The 26,375-nt window shown below is 30.7% G+C and overlaps 3 protein-coding genes across 4 annotated transcripts; 1 reads left to right on the top strand and 2 right to left on the bottom strand.

The window, feature by feature from the left end:
- The first annotated feature begins 6,043 nt into the window (after window positions 1–6,043).
- On the top strand, window positions 6,044–6,484 carry LOC127263996 (classical arabinogalactan protein 9-like). Its single transcript, XM_051293322.1, has one exon. It carries the CDS (start codon window positions 6,044–6,046, stop codon window positions 6,482–6,484), a length of 441 nt encoding a protein of 146 aa, XP_051149279.1.
- Window positions 6,485–8,868: 2,384 nt separating this feature from the next.
- On the bottom strand, window positions 8,869–12,248 carry LOC127263321 (protein WVD2-like 7). The gene is made up of 10 exons (XM_051292292.1): window positions 11,985–12,248; window positions 11,799–11,847; window positions 10,745–11,449; window positions 10,445–10,654; window positions 10,311–10,348; window positions 10,119–10,211; window positions 9,950–10,046; window positions 9,793–9,864; window positions 9,563–9,673; window positions 8,869–9,366 (listed from the first exon to the last, which is right to left on the bottom strand). The coding sequence occupies exons 2-10, from the start codon at window positions 11,838–11,840 to the stop codon at window positions 9,067–9,069; spliced, it is 1,668 nt and encodes a 555-aa protein (XP_051148249.1). The 5' UTR covers window positions 11,841–11,847; window positions 11,985–12,248; the 3' UTR covers window positions 8,869–9,066.
- Window positions 12,249–22,032: 9,784 nt separating this feature from the next.
- LOC127264060 (auxin efflux carrier component 7-like) lies at window positions 22,033–25,565 on the bottom strand. 2 transcript variants are annotated; one of them, XM_051293410.1, is made up of 6 exons: window positions 24,070–25,565; window positions 23,727–23,988; window positions 23,549–23,634; window positions 23,319–23,476; window positions 23,033–23,109; window positions 22,039–22,928 (listed from the first exon to the last, which is right to left on the bottom strand). In XM_051293410.1, the coding sequence occupies exons 1-6, from the start codon at window positions 25,331–25,333 to the stop codon at window positions 22,862–22,864; spliced, it is 1,914 nt and encodes a 637-aa protein (XP_051149367.1). In that variant the 5' UTR covers window positions 25,334–25,565; the 3' UTR covers window positions 22,039–22,861. The 2 variants fall into 2 exon arrangements, with proteins under 2 accessions (XP_051149365.1, XP_051149367.1); XM_051293408.1 differs by having other exon boundaries at window positions 22,033–22,928; window positions 23,727–25,565.
- Window positions 25,566–26,375: the final 810 nt, after the last annotated feature.

Raw genomic sequence — 26,375 nt, 5'->3', positions numbered from 1 at the left:
TGAATTATATGTGGTAGATTATATTTTTATTACGTGTATCTAAATTTAAATGTATGAATTATTTATATAGATTTTATTATATATTTTATTTTTGTATTAGCTGTGATTTTACATGGAAGTTCTGTGTATGATTTTTGCTACTACAAAAATAAATTGTATAATAAAATTTATATGATATATTTTCTATATTTATATTTAAACACGTAATAATTTATTTTATTATATGCATTTGATATGAAAATTGTATTGAGGAAAATTAAATAAATCCTCTCCTAGTACTTCGTCACATATGACTCTCTAACTTGCTGATGGATATTTGTGGATTCATGGATTGTGTTTGTTTATATATATTTTTTTTAAATTTTAATTTTACACTACGCAGTTTTTATTTATTTATTTATTTTAAAAAAACATTGACCATATGCATATCTTTTGTTAATATTATTACATTAAAATTTTTATTTTTATTTAAAGTGTCATATTCAACACTATTCTATTATTATTATTTTATCTAAAGTATTATATTTTGACAATAATAATTTTTAATTCAAATTTGAGATTATTCTCATAATATCTTAAAACACAAAAAACAAACGTGTGTTTGGTTAACCATTAATTTTTTTAATTTTATTACTCAATTAAAATAATTTCCTATATGTATATATATATATATATATATATACATTACTTTCATAGAACATTCAATTCACACTATTATTTAAACAAAAAAAAATCAACAACAAAATTTTGAAAAGAAAAATGACAAAGAATAAGGCTCTGTTCACGCAGTTCTTTAGGATGAAATACTTTTTGGTGTGTTATACGAAAAATTGTGTAAAAAATATAAAATATACTCTTGTTATTTTGAGTTGAATATTTAACTTTTAGTAATGATATTTTGACTTTCTATAACGAGTATTTTGATTTTTTTGACTTTTGTATAAAATATTTTATATTTTCAATTATTATTTTTAGAAAATCGCAATTAAAAATATAGTGTTGAAAAAACAGAGCATAAACTTTTGAAATAACTCAATTTATTTTGAATTTCAAATGATTTTTAATATATAATTTGAAATGAAAGTTTCAAATATAATAAATATATTTAATTAAAAATAAATTTAAATATCATATAAAATAAAAATCATATATTATTAATATAAATTATTTTTATAAAATTATACTTGTCATAGAAATTTAAATTTATACATGAATCATAAAAAAAAAATTAATGAAAAGAAAAAAAAAACAATATTTGAGATGATCATTTTGAAATTAGAAAAAAAAAAACAAATATATATATATATATATATATCAAGAATATATAAAGTGCCACATATTGCTAGAAGGATTTGAAAAGTGAAACAAAAGTTATACTCCTTCCAATCCCGGAAGCATAAAAGTGGGGTAATATAATATAGTTATGCCATTTTTATTTTTATTTTTATTCATATTAAATTACATTTTATTCACTTATAATTTTATTATTTTTATTTTAATACTATTCGATTTGGAATTACTTTTTCTTCTTATTACATTATTTTTTTATCAATAATTTTTTTTATAATTTTTTTTTTCTACTCTATTTGTATAAATATCATTTATTAGTCTAATTGTCCAAACAAAATAACATAATTAGTTGGATGGATGGAGTATAAGGTACCCAATTGAATTGATCAGTTTTTTTTATTGTGCTTTTTATGATAGTAAAAAATATACTTTTTTTTTTTTACTAAAGGTGAATAACAAAAAGAATATATTTGTAAATATTTACTTTTGAGTAGTTAAAAATAATATAAAAATAATTATATTCTTACTTTTTAATGTAAAAAATAATAATGTAATGGTGAAGTAAATATATTTATGAAAAAAATAAAATATTAAATAAAATAAATACTTTATAATTTAATAATTCAAAATAGAAATACAATCCCTCCTTCCATTAAAATTAGCTCATTTGGGTTTGGTATGAGAATTTAAAAAATATATTTTATTGAAAAGTGATAGATAGTTGAAGGTATTTTTAAAAATTTAGTTAAAAAATAAAGTAAATGAAGAGAGATAATATAATACAGTTAGTGATACTCGTTGTAAATAAGTGTTAAATGAAGGGTAATAATTAAATGTTGATTTGTTGGCTTTGCTAAAATTAATAATGAGATAAATTTAGTGAACAGATTAAAAAGAAAAAATGAGAATAAATTTGGTGGACGGAAAAGATATGTACTCCCTCCGTCCCATAAGTAAGTATCCATTTGTTTTTTGTACGTAGTTTTAGAAATATTAGTATTATATTGGGATATAGTAGGAATAAAGTAGAAATGACTAAAATAACCTTATTAGTATGTGTGATATAAAGGTAATAACATTTGTGTAATATATTGTAAGTTGTAAGGGTATTTGTAATGTTACGTAAATAGTACAATTACTAAAAAAAGAAATGAATACTTTGTTATGAGACGGACGTAGATAGTACATTTACTTAAAAAAAAAAATAGATACTTTGTTACGAGACGGACTAAAATGAAAAAATGGATACTTTATTATAGGACGAAGAGAATATTTTACAAGTGAGCCAATGGAGTATTAAAAACAATAATATTGTCATGTTATAAAAAAATAAATAATAATAATAATAATAATAATAATATTTCCATGGAATCCAATTGTCAGAGATTGTCAGCCTGAACTGAAGAGAACAGAAGGCATGAATCAACTTTGAATTTACCAAACTATGGGACCCATTTGCCAGTCCAATTTTGACTCTTTATTTTATTTTTATTTTTTATTTTTGTAATTTAATTAATTATTTATATTTGAAAATTCAACAAGTTTGTTTTTTTGTCTGTCATTTGGGAAAATCCCAATAATGTAATTAATTGGAAAGTCCAAAGACCCGAAACGTTACGGAAAAGGCAATTTTAGTGAAATAGACGTGAAGGGCATTATCGTCTTTTCTTTTGGGAAAGGTAGAGACATAAAGCGTGTCCCATTTCGATCGCGAAAGTAAAAGAGAAAGCTCACCAAACTATTCCCCTTATTTTTTATTTTTATTTTTATTTCATTTTTTTTATAGTGGGCCCCTTTTCATAGTTCATTTAATTTTGTATAGGTGTAAGTTAGCCCTTAAGAATCTTAAGTAATTGTAATTAATTGTGCAATTAGTTGGTAAATCAATACACTTGTAGCTAACACATTTATTTAGTGTTGTTTATTTGTTTGTTTATTATTATTGTTATAAGTTAAAAGTATTTAATCTTTAAATATTAATTATTATACGCTCTCCGTCTCGTAAGAAGGTTGTTATTTGGTTTGTATTTAACATTAAAAATATATTTATATTTGAATAATTTACTCAACAAATATCATTGTATTTGTATTATAAGAGACTAATAAACGTATTTTTGTCTTTTTCTCTTGATTTATATTGCGATATAATAATTAGGGTAAACTATTTTTTTGTCTTGTAACTGGACCCCTTATCATTTTAGTCTCATAAGTGGAGCCTATCGCAAACTAGTCCCATAAATGGAAAATTTTCGTTGTTTTAGTCCTTCGGCGCCAAAGACGCCCGCATAGCTCGCCGGAATCCACGTGTCCGCTAGGTGTCCCACCAGGTTAGCGACACCTAACGAACACTTAGATTTTTATTTTTTATTATTTTTTTCAATTGGATCAAATAAAAAAAATTAAAAAACAAATAAATTTAAAAATAAATTTTAAAAATCCACATATTCGCCAAGTCACCGACACTTGGCGGACACGTAGTCTCCTACGAGCCATGCGGGCGTCTCCGGGGCTGGAGGACTAATACAACAAAAAGTTTTCACTTATGGGACTAGTTTGCGACATACTCCACTTACGGGACTAAAATGATAAGGGTGTCCAGTTCGGGACTAAAATGATAAGAGTGTCTAGTTCGGGACTAAAAAAACAGTTTACCCTAATAATTAATATTAAAAAATTAATACGCAAAAAGACCATGACAACCTTTTTGCGGGACAGAGATAGTATAATTTTTTAAAAAAATGACAAAAATATCTCTATTAGTTTCTTATAATACAAATATAATGATATTTATTGAGTAAATTATATACATGTAAGAATATTTTTAATATTAAGTAAAAAATATATATATATACCTTTGTTATGACATGAATTTAGTATTATTATTATTATTATTTTATTTTTTTTAAAAAAAAAACATATTGAAATTAAAAAGGAAAGAAGAAATCAAACTCTAAAAGAACATACTCGTTGTACGCGTGTCATGAACATGAAAATTGCATAGTCATGCTTTTACGTATAATTATTAATATCTTGTCTATAAATAGACAAAGATACATCACATGCGATATTCTCTATCATTTCTTTGCTGGGGGTAGATTGGTCATACTCAAGGCCTCATTTTTTCTTTTTCTTAATTTTAATTTTTATTGTTATTTAATTTACTAATTTATTGTTAAAGAATACAGAATACTATATATACAAACAATCTTTGTATAAATAAATTATATCCAATAATGATTTTCTCTTATAAAAAAATAAATAAAAAATGAAGATATATACCCTTGATGACTTGATGTTAAAAAATAAAATAAAATAAAATAAAAGTGAGCATTGATATAACTTGTGAATTAAAAAAAACCACAAAAATGTTTTAAGAAGTCCGATGCTGCAGCAAGACTGTCACTGCAACCATGCTGCAGTCTCAATTTGTGGGTTTGACATTATCCAGTCTAATCTATTAAATGTCCACAAGAGACAAACATGACAGTTTGGGCATGGTCAGACTCGTACAGAATCATTGTAGAACACTTCGTCCATTTTTATGCTAAGAAAAATTAATGTGAAGTGTGTTTTTTCCAAGGTTGCATGATATATACAACCAAAGAAGACAAGCAAATTGGTGTGTGAATTGGTGTGCATATTTAGAGAGAAGATTATTGAGAAAAGTTCTCACCATCCATTCTGTTCAACTCTCCACATTTTGAACGTGTGTTCTACAGTGATATCAATTGGAGAGGTCGAAGGTGTTCGAAATTAATGGAGTTCCAACCGGATGAAATGATCAAGCTTTGGACTTCTTTGATGTGTGGTTGTTGTTAGTACGAGGTTATATCAATGCGAATCTGAGGAGGTATTTTTCTGGGTTAGCTATGACAAACATTAGAGTTAAATGAGTTGTGTCCTTAATCAACACTGGTAAGTGAAATTCCTCCTGGATTAGTATCTCCGGATGTAGATTTGTTGATAATCGAACCGGATCAACAAACACCTAGTCTCATTGTTGTTTCATGTTTTGCATTGTCTTTCGTTGTTAAAAAGTTGTTATAACTGTGAACTGCCCACGCTTCGGAAGTTGGCCCTTTAAAGTGTTCGAATGTATTTTGTTCGATAAATCACTTCCCCAACCTAATTGAAAAGTTTTCATATATAATATATATATATGTCAATTATCATATTTGACTTTATATGAAATTTGATAATCAACTCACAATATAATAAAAATAATTATTAGTACACATACTTTATTTTCAATTATTATTATTGTCATTTATTTGATCATTATTTAGAGATAATAGTACTTTTTGGTTGGAAAATAAGTGCTCTATGGGCCGCTAACAACAACGACAATAATTTATTATTATTATTATTATTATTGAGCTTAATTAAAATAGAGTGGCATTCATTATTGAAATTTTTAAAAAGGGACATAAAAAACATATAAGTAATAACATATATTTATATTTATTTACTTATTTATTTTCTCAAAACTGAAAGAGACAGACAAAACCAAACCAACCTTTCCTTTATCTCTACCCTACATTCATACTTTAATTTTAATTTAATTTCATTATAATTTAAAGGTCAGGACAAAACCTCTAACAACCCAAAGAAAATAATAATAATAAAATACAACCAAAAAGATAATTATTTAATTAATTAAAACAAGCTGTTTTATTTTTCATCATCTTCTTTCAATTTTCCCATTTCTGATGATCAATAATTTCTCCCAAACTCCACTCTACACATCACAAAAATGGCGGAACCTCTCACACAAACCCTAATCCCAAAATTCGCCGTTATCCTCACAACTCTTCTTCACTGCTCCATCAAAACGACGTCGCAGCAGGAGTGTCCGTACCCCTGCTACCCGCCGCCGACCGGTCCGGGGAACAACCCGCCCGCCGCCACCACGCCGCCGGCTTTCACCACTCCGCCGGCTCCTTTCTCGCCGCCGGTTTCCTCCACCACTCCCCCCGCCGCCGGCGGATTTTCGCCATTCTCCCCATCACCGCCGTATTTTGGCGGGGGCTCGACGCCGCCGCCGCCGGATCCGATAGTCCCGTGGTTCCCGTACTACTACCGGAAACCGCCGCACGGAGACCAGTCCTCGTCGCCGACGGCGGCGGATCACGGAGGACCGGCGGCCGCCGCCGCCGTGATTCTGAGTTTGTTCTTCGTTTTATTTTTCCGTTGATCGGATCATATATATATATATATATATTAGCTTGATGAGATTATGTTTTCTTATTTTTCCTGAAAATATTGCAAATATATATTTTATTTTATTTTTTTTTATGAAAAAAGAAAATAATTTAGGAGGTGAGAAAATGACAAATTTGGTGTATGATATGGTGATGATAATAGTGATGGTGCATCAATGGCAATACTGTTCTTTATCTTTTACGTCATTTGATGATAGTGTAATTATTATTTGTTGATTCATACCTACTTTTTCTTGATTTTTCTTAATTTCAATCTTTATCTTAATCCTAATTCTTTTTTTAATCATTATGGTCTGTTTCTTGAATATATTTTTATTGAAAAAAATTTATTATTAAAAGATTTGAGAAATTTTGTACAAATATATATATATATATGGACCCTATAATTCTCACACACTTTATTATATTTAATTTGAAGGGAGAAAATGATGTGTGGGTTTGAAAACAAGCCATAATCAATCGTGCATATTGACTAATTTTTATTCTTTCAAATTTTGTGATGATTAGATCAAAAGATTAATATATATACAATTTTATATTTAAAAACTATTGGATTATATATATAATCTATTTAATCATATAAAGTAATTGTGTTTAGAAATGTACTATATAACAATACGTGGTGTGTTAAAATTAATTGTGTATGAACTGTATGAGACTATATTATTTGTTGTTAGTTTATATTGCATTTCTATTATAGTAATATATATTGTGTGCCGTCATTTAACACACGGTGTGCTGTCATAATTATATTTTTAAAATTAGCACCATAATTGCCGCCGTAAACTATATTTTTTAAAATAAATATGTTTTTTTTTTAAAAAAAAAAGCCTTTAAGCCTGACCTAATTCAATCGGTCCTTGATAATACATAGTTGACTCATTTTTCAATTCGGACCATCGGATTCGACCCAAATCTTTTAAATCAAAATCTTTTATTTCTAAACCCAAACCCTGTTGGAGACTTGGAGCCTAAACCCAAGTTCTACATTGGAATATGTGATATTTTTTTTACACCTTATAAGTTCAAAAACAAATTTGTGTGGACTCAGTTGGAAGCGGACAATATCATACTAGTTAAATTTGTTCAATCACAACAAATCCTACACCCAATCAATTTTGTTATAACCGCGGGAGTTATATTAGTTAGAGGGATTGGGGTGTGTTTATTTTGAAAAAGTTTGAAAAAATTGGATTTTGATTTGTATTAGATTAGAAATTTAAGATGTGTTTCGATTACCTTAGAATTTTAAGATGTGTTGATATTTGTGTTTATAAATTTGATTTTGGTTTGGAAGTTTTGACTTGTATTTGATCTGATAGTTAAAAATATAATGATTTAAATGTGCATTAATTAAATTAAAATTAAAAATATTAATAATGTGATTTAAATATTAATTTAATTTAATTATAAAATAAATATTTACGGCCTAATTGAAGCTAAACTGCAATCTCCGGTGAGTAAAATATTTTCAAACCATACCGAAGAAACGCACCCTTTAGATGAGGTGTCGAGGTTTAGAATGAAGCTTGAGGCGCAGTTATCATAATGGACTGTCCATAGTAATTGTGTCGAATATCGTCGTTCCTATCACCGGTAAGAAGATCGATATCAATTGAAGTTCATGTTCGTGGGAGATCAATCTGCCCATTGTCGATCGCCTTGCCGTTAGTTAGCCGGAGAAGAGAGCCTTTTCCGTTCGTAGGAAAAAGTAGCCGCTGCTGGTTGTGGGCTGCCGTTGGAGATAGGACACCCAACTCGTTCGTCCTTGGCAATATAAACATTTCGAATAGGAATATAAATTCATACTAGTGGGTACCAAAGCCCCGTGATTAACCGATTACAAAATTAAATGAAAATTTTTTTTATTGAAGTTTAGGAGGACTCCAAGCTAAACCTATGTCTATTTATGTTTTTATATATTAATTTTTTTGTAAAAATATAGATAATAATATGATGAAATCTCCCTGTTATGTATTTCTTGCCAATTAGTAAAATAATATTGAAATACATTGTTGTTTCTTTGAATTTTGTGGAATTGTTTTTTTTGGATTTTGTGTGTGCACTGGGTAAATCTCAACCGAACCTAATACTCGACGGAAAAGTCACACTAGGTGAACCATATATGGCAGGTGATCTGAGGCGTAAAGTAAATACATGTGACATGACATAAATTTGAATAATGGAAATATAAAATTTGTTATTTCTTTTTACATAAAATATTTTTTATCTAAATTTTTGAAAAAATAAAACCAAACTCTACAAAAACACAAGCCAAAAGTTCTGGGATGATAAAAAACTTATTTGAAATGCAGCAAGGAAGGATTTCATCATCACAATACATACCACTACAATATACACAATTCAATTACTCCTCAATTGATAATAGTTTCATAAAACATAACATCAACTCCTATTTTCATTCATATTCAACTATCATTATTATTCATTACCCCTCTCTCTCTCTCTCTCTCTTCTTTCTCTCTCTACCAGTATAGTATAGTATAGATAACTTTCTTTTCCTCTGATCTTCCTCTTTGATCATCAACTCAACTCAGCTCCTCTGCTTCCCATTAAATGTCTTTCCCTTATACATCTGGAGGTGCTGCCTATCTTGGGGCGGTGCTTTGATTCTCCGGGATCCGACGGCGACCTTCTCCGCTTCCATCGTCTTACTCATTCCACGAGATGTCGCGCTGCTGTCTGAAGTCACCGTAGAATGGCAGCTAGTCACCGAGGCCTGTGGTTGATCACTTGTTGGCTTCCCAGCTACCCGGCTTCTCGGAGTCCAAGATTTACAACCTTGTTTCTCTGGCTGGTTATTACCACCTGCTGCTGCTGCTGCTGTTCCTGACTGGAGAATGTGAAAATCTCTATATCAGTAGCCATGAAAATTGGATCTTTAATTTCAGTCGAACCATACGGACAATGGGACCGCGAAAACAATTTGATCCAAAGCGTATTCTTCAGGCAGCATTGTATAAGCTCATAGATTTGATGACAAATTGTTCCAAGAGAAAGCTCATGTTTTAGGGATTTGTCGAGGGTACCTTGTAAAGTTCGTGTGGATCAAGTGATGCACGACGATAAAAAGAAGGCATGGGTATGGCTTTGAAGTTGAGGCTTTTCCTCAATTGCTTGATTTCGGCATCTTTCTTCTCCTGCAGAAATCGAAATCTTGACTTGAGTTTCATATCATATATATATATATATATAAATCATCGATGTATGCTATGCAAACAAATATTGCTTCTTAAAGAAAAATTCGACAACTTATAACCTGAGTCGATGTCTTGATTTGGTGGATCTTTGCTTCCCTGGCATTCATCTTCTCCTCTAACTTCATATCAAACTATAGGCGAATAAATATTTTATTCAGGCCCGTACACATGGAATATACAAGATTCATTTTAGAAGACATTATTCGGATCATTTACCTCTTTCCTTCTCTGAGCGCGTTCGTCGCTTTTGAAGCTGAACCTCGAACTATCCAATCTCACACTCATCTTATTTCCACTGGCGACCGGGTTAAACCTAAAAAGCATAATTGATGAGACGAGATTAATTCAATCTGGTGTATGGAAGTACACTACTATGCTTACAAACCTGTTTCCACCATGATGCCCTCTACTGGATATCTTCTCGGTTGTAGAAGGCCGAGGTCCCATGAAACTTCTACCCGTCGATTGTTTTTCAACTCTGCAATCAACGAATGTAAACAATCAAGAAATGGCCTCAACTGAAATATGAAGTAGGAAATTAGAAATCCACCAGTGAAAAGCCATAATTTTCTGATACCTATTAAACACTTCAGGGCACTTCGGTTTCGAGCCAAGCTGAGGTGAAAACAAGAAACACGCCAATAAATTAGGACCGTGAAATGCTCGTTACTGCCTGAAATTTAAATCAGCATTAAGCAAAGTGAGAGCAACCTTGTATTTTGAGGCTTCATTCATCGGGGATCGTTTAGAAGCTGGTGAAGTCTTCTCCGATTTGGACCTCGGAACAGCTGTTTGATTTACCTTCTTTTCAGCAACTTTAGATGCATTTCTGGTTGGGTTTCTTCTCCTTTGTTCAACTCGATCTTGAGGAATCAAACTTTGCTTCGGGCTGTCAGCGAAGGGTGGAGTCCTTTCCTGCATCTAAGGTTCTTGATGGTTAACCAAAGTCGATCTAAGAACACAAGCCACGATATATATATATATATATATTATATATCGGAGAAAACAAACCTTGGGAGATGAATCTTGTATGTCATTTGGACTGGGATTGGATTTCTCTCCAATTTTATGATCGATGGAGAGATTTTGGATCACCATCTGCGGCACACGCAATTCATCTCGATTGCCAGATTCACGGTCAAGATCGCCACTCATTTTAACCCCTGATTCCGAATTTAAAGTAACTGAACTTCCATCTCGATTTCCAGATTCACGATCAAGATCACCACTCATTTTAACCCCTGATTCCGAATTTAAAGTAACTGAACTTCCAATTTCGACACCGTCTACTGCATCCACACACTTCACATGCTCGGAAGTGCAATCAGAATCACTAGACTTGCTTCCAAGTTCAAGCGGCTCAGAAAATGATGTCGAGAATACGTCTGCATCTTCAAAGCTAGCACAGTGTGTTTCATCATCATTCGCGTAAGCAATTCCCTCATCATTGCCATTCATCTTCTCCAAGACATCATCATCTTTCCCGGGATCGAAATCTGCTGTGCTCTTGCATCCAGGGGAATTCAAACCCAACAATCCCTTCTTCCTAAAATGAGCCTCAAAGTATGCCTTCTTCTCAATCACCGAACCTGGTTTCGAGCATTTCTCAACCTCTTCAAGATACCTATTGTGGGAAAACGACGACCTCCTCTCCCAACACAGTGCTTCGTTTTCAAACCTTCCGAAGGAGATCGAACCAGAATGCACAGAATCTACCTGTTGAGTTTGGATCACAATTAACAGGACAAGTAAACACACACAGTTCATTCGTTATACATTTAAGCTCAACTACAAATTCATGAATCTCTGCACGAATCAATCCTATAATCATACAGAACAACAGTTCATCCTTCAATTCTACAGCAAATTATGCAATCAGTGAAGAAATCAATGTTCAGAAAAAATCCAGATCCATAACCGTAACCGCAACATAACCAAGTGTATAAATTATCAAACAACTTCAAAAACTATATTTACGCATTCAAATCAAATCGACAAATGCTACATATCTACAGATCCGAGATTTTGGAAATCAAATCACGAGTAAAGAAACAGAAGCGGTTACCTCAAAATCAAGCCTGAAAGGCTCCTCAATCTCACCCGCCATATTTCAACTGCCACAACAAATAACTTCACTCAATCACTCGGCATTGGGACGCGAAGCAAATTTAGCGATTCGTTAAACTACCACGTTAGCATCACACCTCAAATTCGACGAAAATCATAAAAAAAATTGTTATCCTGAACTCACCAGATCATCCAACAGTACCGAGACAGCACTCCAGCGTTGTTTTTTTCTTGGAATCAAAGCTAACAAAATCAGGAATAACTTGCTCGCGTCAACAAACAGGGCCCCCCCCTCAATTTCTTCAGGAAACGATCCCAATCCCCTTTCCGGATCCGTGTGCTGCTGCAACGACTCGCAAGGAAGATGAAAAAGCAAAATGGAGGAGTGAGAGAGTGCAGTAGAGCGAGAGCGAGAGCGGTTGTTGAAACTCTACACACATCCAACAATGGCATGTGTACTTCTTCGTGGAGAATAGTAATCAGGTACATGACGGTGCATGTGCGGCTGTCCTCTTTTTGTCCGTTTCTGAATCCCACGTGGACCCCATCTCAGTCGTTGACTAAATCCAACGGCTCAGATCACTTCTCATGGGTCAGGCGGTGTATGCACTGTCCGCTGATGATTAAACACTGCACTTGGGAAGTTATCTCCGCGAAAAGGCTCTAATTATTGCTAGCTTTATTAAATTTTTTTGGGCTACAAATTATATACTACTAAATTAATTTTTTTAAATATAAATCAAATAATTTAATTATATCATTTGGGTTGTTTTAAGAAAATGAATTAATTAATTATGGCAATTAAATGTTTCTCAACCAAAAAGGAACACAGGCTATTAAAATGATTGTGATTTTCCAATTGTCCAATTATTTTTCAGCTTTAATGAGTCAAAAAAAAAAAATAGTTTAGATTAGAGAATTGACGCCCTAACTGCACATGTCAGTTTTTTCATGTGTGTTTGTTCGGGCATTTGTATTTTGAGTTGAGATTTGAATAGTAAAAATTTTGAATTTGAATAGTTGTACGATGTGATATAAATAAGTGTTGATGTGATGTTTTGAATGTAAAATTAATTTTTAGTATAATATAAAAAATAAAAAATAGGTGTTTGATTTGATATTTCTGAAAAAAAAAAAAAAAAAAAAATTGAAAGAATAGTGTAAATCCAATCCAATCTCCCAAACAAACACACCCAAAATCTTTCCATTTTGATTTGCTTTGAAATTTTCAATTTTATATTTAAATAATATTATTTAATTTAATAATTTGTGAAAAAATATATTTATTTACTTTTTTATTGATACAATTTTTTTTGAATACTACTATTATAGTAGTACATACTAACACAATATATATTATATTATATATATATTAAAAAAATTAATAATAAAATATAAAATATTCTATATATATTTTTACTAAATTCAAATAAGATTATTTTAATTGTATTAAGTAGTTGAAAGCTATATAAAAATATTTTTTCATTTACTTTTATTGTAAAAATAATAGTTTAATGATAAATATTTAAGAAATTAGAAGTATTTGTATGGAACATAATCCATAATTATTTAAAATTACTCATAAAACCAGCACTATTTGTTTTTTCATATAAACTTTTTAATATTAATATTAGATTGATCTGCAGTTAAAAAATAAAAATGTTCTTATTAGATTGTGTGCTATAAAAATAATGACATTTGTATAATATATTAAAAATTGTAAGAATATTAATTATGTTAAATAGGTAGTATACTTACTAAATTAGGAAATAATATTTTTGTTTTAAAATGGATAAAAATGAAAAATTATATCATATTTATAGCACAGAAGATTCAATATAAAGAAAAAAAAAACATAAAGTAAACATATATTTTCGAAAAATATATTTTTTATAATTCAAATTTTATGCTATTTTTTTAATTATCATAAAAAAATATTTATTTTTAAAACTCGTATTCGGACCAAAAAAAAATATAAAATTCAATTACAAAAATAGTAAGATTCAAATAGTAAAAACTTGTATAGAAATTTTTAAAAATAAAAAAATAAAATCACACACACACATCCCATTTCTTCTTTAACAAAATTTTCTTTTATAATTATTTGTGTTTGTAAAGTATAACTGTAGGGGGCGGATCAGCATTGATGCTATAGTCAAAGTCATCACCGCTGTTCTTAATTAATTTTGGCCGTTAGAGTGGCTGTTATTTATTTATTTTATGGGCAAATATTGGATGTTATTTATTTAAAAAAAAAATTAATAACGTGATAATTCAACAATATTTTTGAAATTTGTTCTTAATTTGTGTCGAAATATTTAAACTTATGACTTGATGGTAACAAAAACTAATTTTAAATCACTAGCCATTGTTTTTTTTTATATATATATATAAAGAATCTAACCTTAAATCTCACTACCGTCTAATAGGATTTGTTTTTAGTATTTTAAGATAATACAATTTTTCATAAATATTATTAAAAATAACAATATACATATATTAACATAGTACATATTTTATTCATTCATAAAAAATAAATATAATTTAATACAAAATATTTTTTATATTAGCCTGTGCTCTAAACCCTTAACATAAAAATATATTTATCCAAATGCGGCTGTAACAGTACTGAATTCATAATTCAACACTGTGTTGAACAACACATCGTGTGCTATTAAACCGTACATAATATTCCTAAAAATAACACATTGTATATGTTAATATAATACAAATATAGCATATGAACAAAACACACATGCAATAGTTTCAACAACACACAATATTACTACAGACAAAACACGGTCAGACAACACATTGTATATATTAATATAATACAAATACATGACATGAACTAACAACACATGTTATAGTCTCATAAAACACCAACAGTTGATTTTAGCACATGATATACTTGCATACAACACACTTATTATTATTGAATAACAACACATACATTTATTATACATAGTATGTGCTGTGTATAATACTAATATGTGTTTTGTGTAATACTAACGTGTACTGTTTGTATATATAACGTGTGTTGATGTAAAAAATTAGTATGGTACTAATTTTTACAAATCAGCACCGTAATGATCCCTTTATCCAAAATATACAAAGTAAACAAACCTTGTATTTTGACCAATTGACCAATTGAAAGGGTTACCATAATTGGTTTCCGAAACAATTAGAAAATAAGGTTTAAAATTTAATATATAAACAAAAGAGAATGGATGTCGGAATAGGCTGGTGGTGGTTGGTGTTGAAATATTTTAGATATTCGTTTTAGATTTAGTATATTTATATCTAGATTTGATTTTATTTATAAATTAGATTATTTAAATTTGAATCTATGAGTCTATTTTGTATTGCCTATATATAGACTCCTTATTTTAATGATCAATAACACAATCTTATTATTTTCTCCTAAAATTTCTAACATGGTATTAGAGCCTATTTTCCTCATGCCGTAGATATAGCCTATCAACCCGTGTTTCTTCGGGTACATTCAACCTAGATTGTACCCGAAGGTCTTGTGATTTTGAGATCATGCCTTTGCAAGTTGTATTTTTGCAAATCTGTCTCGTCTCGTCTCCGATCTGTCATATGTCCGCTGCTTGTTTGTTGCTTGTGTGCAATATAAAATCTTCGCTTGCCTGTTTCCTGCGTGCGATCTGAAACGATCTGTCATACGTCCGTTGTCTGTCTGTTGCTGCGTGCGATTTGCCAACTATCGTTGTCTGTCTGTTGTTGCGTGCGATATGCTATTTGTCGTTGTCTTTCTGTTGCCTGCGTGAGATCTGCCATATTTCGTTGCTTATTTGTTGCCGAAAATCTATCTATAATATGTCATATTTTCGTTGTTTGTCTTTTTTCGGCATGAGATCTGATCTGTCCGATGTTTGCAATTATGGTTTTCGGCTCCGGTGGAACGTCATCTCGTTTTTCGGCTCCGGTGGAGTCATCTCGTTTTTTACTCCGGTGGAGCGTCATCTCGTTTTCCGGCTCCGGTGGAGCATCATCTCGTTTTCGGCTCAAGTGGAGTCGTGTTGTTTTCGGCTCCGGTAGAGTCATGTCGTTTTCGGCTCCGGTGGAGTCATGTCGTCTTTTGCTCTGATGGAGTCATGTGGTTTTTGGCTCCGGTGGAGTCATGTCGTTTTCAGCTCCGGTGGAGTCATCTCGTGTTCGGCTTCGGTGGAGTCATGTTGTTTTAGGCTCCGGTGGAGTCATATCGTTTTCGGCTCCGATGGAGTCATCTCGTTTTCGACTCCAGTGGAGAGTCATCTCGTTTTCGACTCCGGTGGAGAGTCATCTCGTTTTTGGCTCCAGTGGAGAGTCATCTCGTTTTCGACTCCGGTGGAGAGTCATCTCGTTTTTTACTCCAGTGGGTGGAGAGTCAACTGCTAATTTTATTTATGTTTTCTTTTTGCGTTTATATTCAGATTTCCCATCAAACTCAAGTTGGTTTCTGTTATACCACTTGAGTTTGAATGGGGATGTTGAGATATTTTAGATATTAAGTTTTAGATTTAGTAGATTTATATCTAGATTTGATTTTATTCATAGATTAGATTACTTATATTTGAGTCTATCGAGTCTATTTTGTATTGTCTATATATAGACTCCTTATTTTAATGATCAATAATGCAATCTCATTATTTTCTCCCAAAATTTCTAACAGTTGGGCTTGTGATCGTGATTCAAACCTCCAACGCCTTAGGTTACCTTCTACGTAAGGAAATTACTGGGAATTTTACAATTAGAAAATGAGATTTAAAATTAAATAAAAGACAAAAAATATCTAAAACATAGAAATGAAAGAAATTACTACTACATTTTTTGGTTGCCTTGTGATGTGTTATCTAGGTTTCTAATCCCTTGTCACCTATCAATTTGCACTTTATATCCAAACAAATCTCAGCTTTAAAAAAAAAAGTGGTTAATTCTTTCATCTTGGGTGTGTTTGTTTATGAGTTTGGGTTTTAGGGTTTGAATTTTTGAATAGCAATTGAATTCGAATAGTTGTTTAATGTGATATGAATAGACGATGATATAATATTTTGAACGTAAAATATATTTGTAGTACTTTCACTGTATGGCTCTAAAAGTCTCATTTACTTTTTACGTTATTATACTTAACATTAAAAATATCATTATATTTGTATAATTTTTTATACAAATGTCATTGTAATAGTATTATAAGACACTAATAAAAATATTTTTACTGTTTTCTCTTAATTTGTATTACATTTTCATATAATAATTAATATTCAAATATCAACACATAAAAAGTAAATGAGACCCTTAGAGCCAGATGAATGTAGTATAATATATATATAAAAAAATAATTAAAAAAAAAAATATTTGATTTAATTTATTTTAGTAAAAATATCGTATAAAATCCATAGAAGAATATAATTAGAATATATTCTTCCAATCTTCTCACCACTTGATGTGGAAAAACTCCTCATTTTCATTACTTAATTAGTGGTTTTTTTTTGTCATATATAGTTCAGCTACTATGATTTGTTTTATCGAATTCAATTTACAGACTATTAAATTTGATTGAAAATTTATTTAGGATGTAATAAAGTAGTAGTTATATTTCCCACATTGCCAAAAAATTACTCGCTCCATTCAAATTAAAAATATATATTGTCATTTTTATCTGTCAAAGTAAAATGTATCAATATCATTTTATAAGTAAAAATATCATGTAAATACCAAAATTTCCCTATTATTGTTATTATTCTTTTAATATTATAAATATCAAAAGTAAAAAACATTTTACACCTACATATTTATAAGAATATTAATATACTTAAAATAATCATTAGGAGTATTATATTTTATAAATTATTTTCTTGGGCTTTTGGTCTTCAACTGTTTTATGGGATTGTTGTCTTAAAGTGACAGGCCTTCTTTGGCCTCAGCTCTTTAATTTAGGACTTTCTTATAGGGCTTTTTCATTCAAGGCTTTTTTGGGCCTAAGGTTAATAGTATTTAAAATCTTTTAGGATGTATTTGGTTATTGTTTTAATTCGGTTTACATTATAGTACTTTTTATTTTTATTTTTAATATTATATTATATGTACTAAAATATTTTATTCACATATAATATAATATTAAAAAATAAAAACATATTTAAAATATTTTAATTTAAAATGGATATATTAATAAATAATTAAGAATGTATTAGTAAAATTAATTATAATATAATACAAATAATTATAGATTAAGATTAAAATAATTAATTAATTAGTCTAATAAAAAATTTTAAAAATAATGAATTATAAAATTTTAAATATATAATTCAAGTGACATAACATATGGGACGTATGAAAATAGAAAATGTGAGATTATATGTGCAATGGATGGAGTATAATTTAGAATGGAATATACGGATGTTTTATGTTTGTAATTTGAGATGTTACATATAATAAGTAATTAATTTCAACTACTCATTCTGTCCCGTTGGAAGGGTGACGTTTATTTTTTGCACATAAATTTTTGAATATTAGTATTATATTTTATTGTAGTAAAAAAAACAAAAATACTCTTATTAGTATGATGTAATATAAAAATAATGGCATTTGTGTAATATTTTGTAAGTTGAAAGGGTATTTATTATGTTAAGTAGGTAGTACAATTACTAAATTATGAAATAGTAATCTTGTTTTGGGACGAACGAAAATAAAAAATAGCAACCTTTCAATGGAACGGAGGGAGTATTATACTATGGACACCATTATGTGATTATTACAGTATTACCCCCAAGTTAATTTATTTTATCATAACGGATTCCAGCATTAGTTGGTCATTTTTTATTGATTTAAATTGTAATCTAGATGTAATGTTTGTGACGAAAAAATAATAGTATCTCCTTATATTAGCATTATAAGATACTAATATAAGTATTTTTTAATTTTTTTAAATTAAAACTACGTTTTAATATAATAATTAATTTTTAAAGATTAATACATAAAAAAAAAAAATAGAGAGAGAGTTTCCAAGTAAACACAGCCAAATGTTACATGTTTATCTTAATTATCCTTTCGTTTTCTTTTATATATATATTTAATATTATTATATTAATTATACATAAGTATAAAAAATTTATTTATTGATATTATATGAATTTTAATTTTCTGCAAGTGACATGCATATTGAAATATTGACAAGAAATGTACAAAAATGAATTAATGATATAAGGTGTTTTGAATTGAAGAATAATTATGCATATGGTTAGGTAGAAGTCATTTCAAAAATTGGAATCATTGGACTTGTACATTACAATAATCAAATGCAATTTTTTGAGGTCCAAATTGCATTCCAAAGCATAATAGTATATAAATAAATATATATATATATATATATATATTCTTGCCTACTTACTTACACATGCTGATGCATCACCAATTTTATTGAAATTATTAACTTAATAAATCAATAAACATGTATAAACCCCAAAATATGGAGACATATAGGCTGGTATTATATGATAATATTGCTCCGTCTCCATTTTAAAAACAAAATTAATAATAATAATGACCATAATAATAATAATAATTAATATTTATTACTCTCTCCGTCCCAAAAGTATAGTCTTAGTGTGTTGGGCACGAGATTTGAGAAATATTGATATTATATTGTAGTTGGTAAAAAGTAAGGATAAATGATTTTTTTTTTACCCTTGTGAGTATATTAATGTAAAAAGTAGTGGCAATTGTGTAATAATAATGAAAAAGTAGGGATAGTTTTACGGTGATATGGTTATTTATGGAAATGAGACTATTGTTTTGGGACGGACAAAAATGGTAAACAAGACTATTGTATTGGGATGAATGAAGTATTATTTTACCCAAATGTATGTGTGTTTGAAAGTTGTTTGAAGTGATATAACTTTTATTTTAATATAATATAAAAAAAAAGAAAAAAAAGAAGAAGAATTGGTTTAATATTTCTAGAAAGAGATATTTTTATAAACAATAAAAATATGATAAAAATCCACAAGCCTGTAGGATTGTAATAAATTGCTCATTTTTCCCTTGCATATGGATATTATTCCCATGCATGGAATGGAACGTTTAATTATAAGTTTGATTATTTTTGTTTTGATTTTATATTTAAATGCTAGTAGTTTTAAATACATAATAACTCCGTCCCTCATATTGTATCTGCTACACTGTAGACATGATATTTTAAGAGGGATGTAATTAATAGATAATTAAGAATGTATTAGTGAAAATAATTATAAATTAAAATTAAGATAACTAATTAGTTTAATTAAAATTTAAAAAAATAAAATTAAAAGGTTTAAAATAAGATTAAAGTATATAATCATTTTTTTTAAAAAAAAAAGTGACATGATATGTGGGACGGACAGAAACGGAAACATGGACATGGTATGTGGGACGGAGGAAAGTATTATTTTAAAAAAGATAATAATATATAATTACCAAAAAAAAAAGAAAGTGAAAGTACACTAGGGTGTGTTTGTTTGGGGGATTGGATTTTCAATCCACTATTCATCCTTTTTTTTTTCCCCAAAAATATTAAATAAAACAACTATTTTTCATTTTTTATATTATATTAAAAATCAATTTTACGTTCAAAACATCACATCAAACTCCTATTTATATCACATTATACAACTATTCAAATTCAAAATTTTTACTATTCAAATCTCAACTCAAAATCTAAACCGCAAACAAACACACCCTTAGAGCCCCTTTTTGGCAAATTGTATTATCAATTTCCACGTCTTCTTGGAACTGCATGGGGCAGGTTCCTAATAATAATAATAATAATTTTAAATTTTCGCTAATATTTTAACATGTATATATAATAAATTTATATGGTGAAAATATATTAGATTGGATTAAGAATAGTTTGAAATGATTTTAGGCAAAATAGCAAACAAAAAAAATAAATAAATAAATTGAATTTTGAAATTCGCTGAAAATATTTGTTGGTCCTAAATTATATGTATTTATCTTTTTAATCGAATGTTGGTCCTAAAATATTGTTTTATCTGCTTATAGTTTAATTAATGTTGCAAAAAAAGTGCTTAAACTGTGAGCATTATTACAAACTAATAGATAAAATAAGAGAAAATTACAAAAATGTTTTTACAACATTATCTAAACTACAAGTAAAACAAAATTTTAGAACCACGGAAATATTTTTAGTGAATTTTGCAAATCACAAAAGATTTTTTTTGTTATTTTGCCATGATTTTAACAATTATTGAATCAATATTTTTCCATTTTAATTAAAATATTATTGTTATCCCAAAATATAATTTTAAATAAAATGCATTGAACAAGACTAAATATTCCAGGCGAGCAGCCACAGACAGCCTGATGTACGGCCCAGAAGAAGGATCGGGACAGCCCAATAATTATATTTTAATTTAAATAATCATATTAAATATTCATTTGTAGCATATTGAATCTTTATTAATTTAAATCAAACCTAAAAACGTCCACACATCATACATGCAGGTGGATTTTTTTGATGAGTTTGAAAAAAAATTGATTTAAATTTAGTATAAAAATAATGCTTGATGAGATATTTTATAGAAAAAAAAAATATATATATATTTTTTTCTTTAAAAGAATACAGAATCGAAATAGTAAAATTTGAAAATATTGCTAAAGAAACATAAACGCTTATAAATAGTTTCCATAAAACGTCGCATTCCTCAGCTTGTTTAGTTGAGGATTTGAAATTGAGTTTGTAATATATATTTTTAATTATTTCTAGTATAATCATGTACGATAATATTTCAAATAAAAAATAAATTTTGATAAAATAAGGTTATATTATCTTCGTTTGGCTCTAAAGTGTCACATTTAATTTTTTGTGTATTGATATTTGAATATTAATTATTATATTAAAATATAATAAAAATTACAAAAAAATTATAAAAATATTTCAACTAATGTTTTACAATATTAATAGAAAAATATTTATACAAGAAAAATTATATAAATATAAAAATATTTTTAATGTTAACTATAATGACGCAAAATGTAAATGTGACCGACGGAAAGAAATATATTTAATTTTTTTTTTGAAAAATAGGATATATTTTCGAAAATACCCTCCACTAATAGTAGCGGCGGTGAGATCTGTTACGTGGACAGAAACGACAATTAACGCATCGCGTGAAATTTAAGGCGCGGAGATTTAGGCAAAAAGTAGAAAGCGTGTTCCCTTCAACCACGACATTTAATAATAATAATAATAATATACATAGGGAGCCTCTCCATTTTCAATATTCCTGTAAAAAATCTGCCAAGCTTTTTTTTTTTTGTTGGGTGGCTGAAATCAGGGAAATATTTTTCATATTGCTACATATACATCAATACATATATTATATTTTATATTCCGCTGTGAAAAAGGGTAGAGATCTAAGTTGAGGGCTAGGGTCGCCAGCATATATTATCACAATCGCTTTCAACATAAAAACTGGAATAAATATTTTTCAGAAAAAAAAAAAAAAAAAGGGAATAACAAAAAAAGAGGGTGGAGAAATAAACAAGTAGTAGTATGTTTGTACCCCACTAGTTGGACCAGACAAGATGTAAAGCCTGAGGACATGGCTTTTTCTTCTAACATGCGTAATGATTGTGGACGAGAGAGATTTGATAAGGCTGCTGCTGCTGTGCTTCTTTCTAGTGGTGGTGCTAATAATAATAATAATTCATACAAAAGATACACACACACGCATGAATGAATGAATGCATGCATGCTTTTTGATTCTTGGTTTTTAATTTGATTCATCATGGTGATATTGATTGATCATGACTGATGTTGCCTTTTCTTTTCCCACTCCTAATATATCTATATATATATATATCTCACCTTTTTTTCTTTTCTTTTTTTTTTTTGTTTTTCCACCATGGAATAGATGTTTGGTTGCTTGCTTCAAGGGTCCTGATTCTTGGGAAGAAGAGAACTGTTGATGACAAGTGATGTGTGTCTGGTTAAATAATTAAAATTAGCCTTCATTCTTCTTTCCCAATCACTCCAAAAAACACAAATGATGACGATGATTAGAGTCCGAGGAGAATGTAGTAGGCGAGAGTGATGGGCAATGCTATCAACATCCCAAATATGACCCTGGAAATGGAAATGGAATTTCATTAGATTTCAAAATTTTAAAGGTGGGGTGGGGGTGGGGGTGGGGTGTATTCTTGAAAATTGACTATAATTTATTTTCTTACATGGTGCTGAGGATTGCTGGATGGACATTGTATTCTTTGGCAAACACGAAAGGGACAATCCCTTGTGGCAGTGCAGCCTGCGGGGGAGGAAGAACGCATGTGTCAGAATAGGGAAAACGTTACAATAATATGCCAGCCAGCCAGCCAATGAATTAATAAATAACACATGTGCCTTTGCCATTGGCAACCTTCCCTTATTCAGAATAAAATAGCTTATCCCCTTTTTATTTTAACTACGTACGTGACATCATAAATAAATTAATTAATAAATAAATAAATCAGATACCTGTACAATGGCGACGTGGAGAAGGGTGCCACGGAGACCAACAGCAATGGAAGCTACAGCCATGACAGCAGGGCCAGTGATAAACCTCACAGCCATGGCAAAAGATGCCACGGTTTTGCCGCAAGCAATTAGCTTGGGTTGGAGGGCCATGAATAGACCTGTCGAATCATCGATTTTGTTACCAAATCCATTCTTTTATTGCATTTTATTTTTATTTTTATGTTTTTTACCTAAGCTGAACATGGCCATGCCGAGGCCAGCGTCGGAGAGGATGGCGATGGACTTGTCAATGATTTTGGGCATGTGCACATTCCACCTGAAATCAAACAAACGCATTAATTATTAATGGATTATTATTATTATTGAAATCCACTTAACTTAGTTGTCGAATCGTTGATTGGATTTTACCTATACGAGACCAGAGACCAAATGAGGCCAATCAGGCTGGAGTAAGTGTTGGGGTTTCGGATAAGCTTACGCCAAACCATGATCAAGATCAGGCGCGTCATTACACTCGCCGGCGGCATGTGTTTTCCGGCGAACTTTGGATCGTGTTCGGCTGTGGAGCTTGATCCTATTTTGGAAAGTCCTGTTGGAATCTCCTTTTTCCCTCGCTCCTCGTTCGTGTGACGATCGGCGCCGAAGCTGAAGTCCTCGCGAACAAAATCCCCTGTTTTTGAGGAAAAATTGATAAACAATTCGATCGACGACAAAAGAATTGCGGAAGAAAACAAATGGAAATTATATTGACCTTTTGTCTCCCCGTTTTGGGGGCGATCGGTAACCAACAGCCTGATTTCCTTGGCGCCTTGATCGGACTTTCGGGATTGCTCGGAAACGCCGAAATCTGTGCCGCCGAAGACGTGGAGGTTCCCTCCGCCGACTTCCGACACCGGCGACGCGCTGGAGCTCCATACGAACATGTGAAGCTCTTTAGCGTCGTGATTACCTTTACCGCCGTGCTGCGACGCTGCCGCCGGTTGATGAGGTTTGGCCATTTTCGGCACAGCAGAGGCGATTTCTGGATTTGGAGCGGGGTAAGAAGCGGCGGCCGTCGCCGGAGGCGGATAGTAACCGAATCTCGGGGAGTTCATCGCCGGAGCTCCGGCGATGGAGTTCTCTTCGAAATTCGACGGCCGTGGGGTCGGTCCTCTCGACGACTGCACTGAATACATATCGGCGACATTGAAATTAGACAATCTACCTGTATCGGAGTTCCCAAAATTCGAAAGCCTGCCAGGGAATCCCATCATCGAGTGAAAATCCGTGTGGTTGAAATTGGAAGCTCTCGGAGTCTGATTTCTGGAAGAACTTAAGCTGTAAATCTCAGCGCCGGTTAAGTTCGACGGTCGGGGAGTTAATCCGGAGAAGGATCTCCGAGAGGCGTTGGATTTTCTGACAGTTACGTGCAGCTTACCGTCGTCACCAATCGCTGCGTCTGTTTCGAGAAAGTCCTGGCCGTCGAGCGAAACGACGTCGGATTCGACCTTGAACGACACAATGGAGGCGGCGGTTTCGGGGAACTGCTCCATAATCAGCATTTTAGCGCCGCGGTACTCGAACAGGAAGAGAAGCAGAGTGTACCAGATGATGCACTGGAGCACGACGATCTGCACCATTAGGTCGCCGGAATATTCGCCGTACATTGAAACCAGCAACGGAATCCCCATGACCAGAGTGTTAGGCAGAGTGGAGAGCGAGAAGATGGTGACTGACCACTCCAGACTGCCATTTCTGGTGAAATTACTCCACAGCCCTAACAGCACCAACATGATGATCTTCTGCAACGTATCCGCCGCGAGGAACCTAAAATTCATCGTGTAAATATTGTTCCTCGCGATGAAATGGAACGACAAAAGCGGAACCGCGAAAATCGCGACGAATCGGTTGATTCCGGAGCACTGATCGGGCGTGAAGATCTTCCACCACCGGACGGAACCGTAAGCCAGAATCATCGCAACATAGAGAGGAACCATGGCAGTAAGGACCACATACAGATCGTGCCAGCTGATCATTTTGCTCCTCTTCCAACTATCCGACGAAATCAAAATTAAAATCAAAATCAAAACAAAAAAACCTGATTATCAACTGTGCAATACGCCGCCGGCCGATCGAAACCCTAAATCAGTTACACCGCCGCTGCTGCAGGCCGCACTGATCTCAAATCGACTGCAATGGTGGCATCCGCATGGCCTCTGCAGCCCAAAATAGTGCAGAGTACTTTTTAGAGAGAGAAAGAGGTGTGGAATTGTGCAGTGCGGTATCTGTATGCATATATATATATATTATATAGATAAATCGACACATTTTTTTAAGAAAAAAATAAAATAAAAGTGTAAATAAATATATGCAATCCGCGTCACATTTTGTGTGATTAACAAATCCATAATTAGTAAAAACTAATTACTTTATTTTACCTCTCATTAATTTATTACATTTACACAGCTAATCTTACTAAGGAATGTTTTTTTTTTTTTTTTTTGCCTTTTTTTAAGGTGGTCTATGTCACTAGCGTAGGATTTAAATTCAATTTTCATTATTAAAAAGTTGATCTACCCTTTCTATTTTTATATATTGATTTAAATTTAATTCTTTTATATTAAATTAAATAGTATAGCATAAATATGATGTACATCTAAAATATATTTAAATACTTGCAATATTATTTTATATATTTATAACACATTTGGCTCTATATATACAATTTCTGATCACTGATATATTTTTATTTACTTTGGGTGTACTTTTATTTGTGTATTTTTTTTTAAAAAAATAATAATTACAGTTATATTTTATTGTCATATATTTTAATTTACTTTGGGTGTACTTTTATTTGTATATTTTTTTTAAAAAAATAATAATAATTACAGTTATATTTTATTGTGAAAAAAAGTAAAAAAATTACTATATATTTCTCATACTTCTAAAGAAAATTTTATACCAGTCATTCTCGTTCATGTATCACAATTTCTTGAAATTTTTTCTCATTCGTGCAACCGATCACTCTTATTTTCCCTTAAATTTATTAATATTCTTTGAGATTTCTAAATTTGCACG

Source organism: Andrographis paniculata, unplaced genomic scaffold (assembly GCF_009805555.1).
Source record: "Andrographis paniculata isolate CXL003 unplaced genomic scaffold, ASM980555v1 Contig69END, whole genome shotgun sequence".
Lineage (NCBI taxonomy): Eukaryota > Viridiplantae > Streptophyta > Magnoliopsida > Lamiales > Acanthaceae > Andrographis > Andrographis paniculata.
This window is presented reverse-complemented; position numbering and strand designations above follow the sequence as displayed.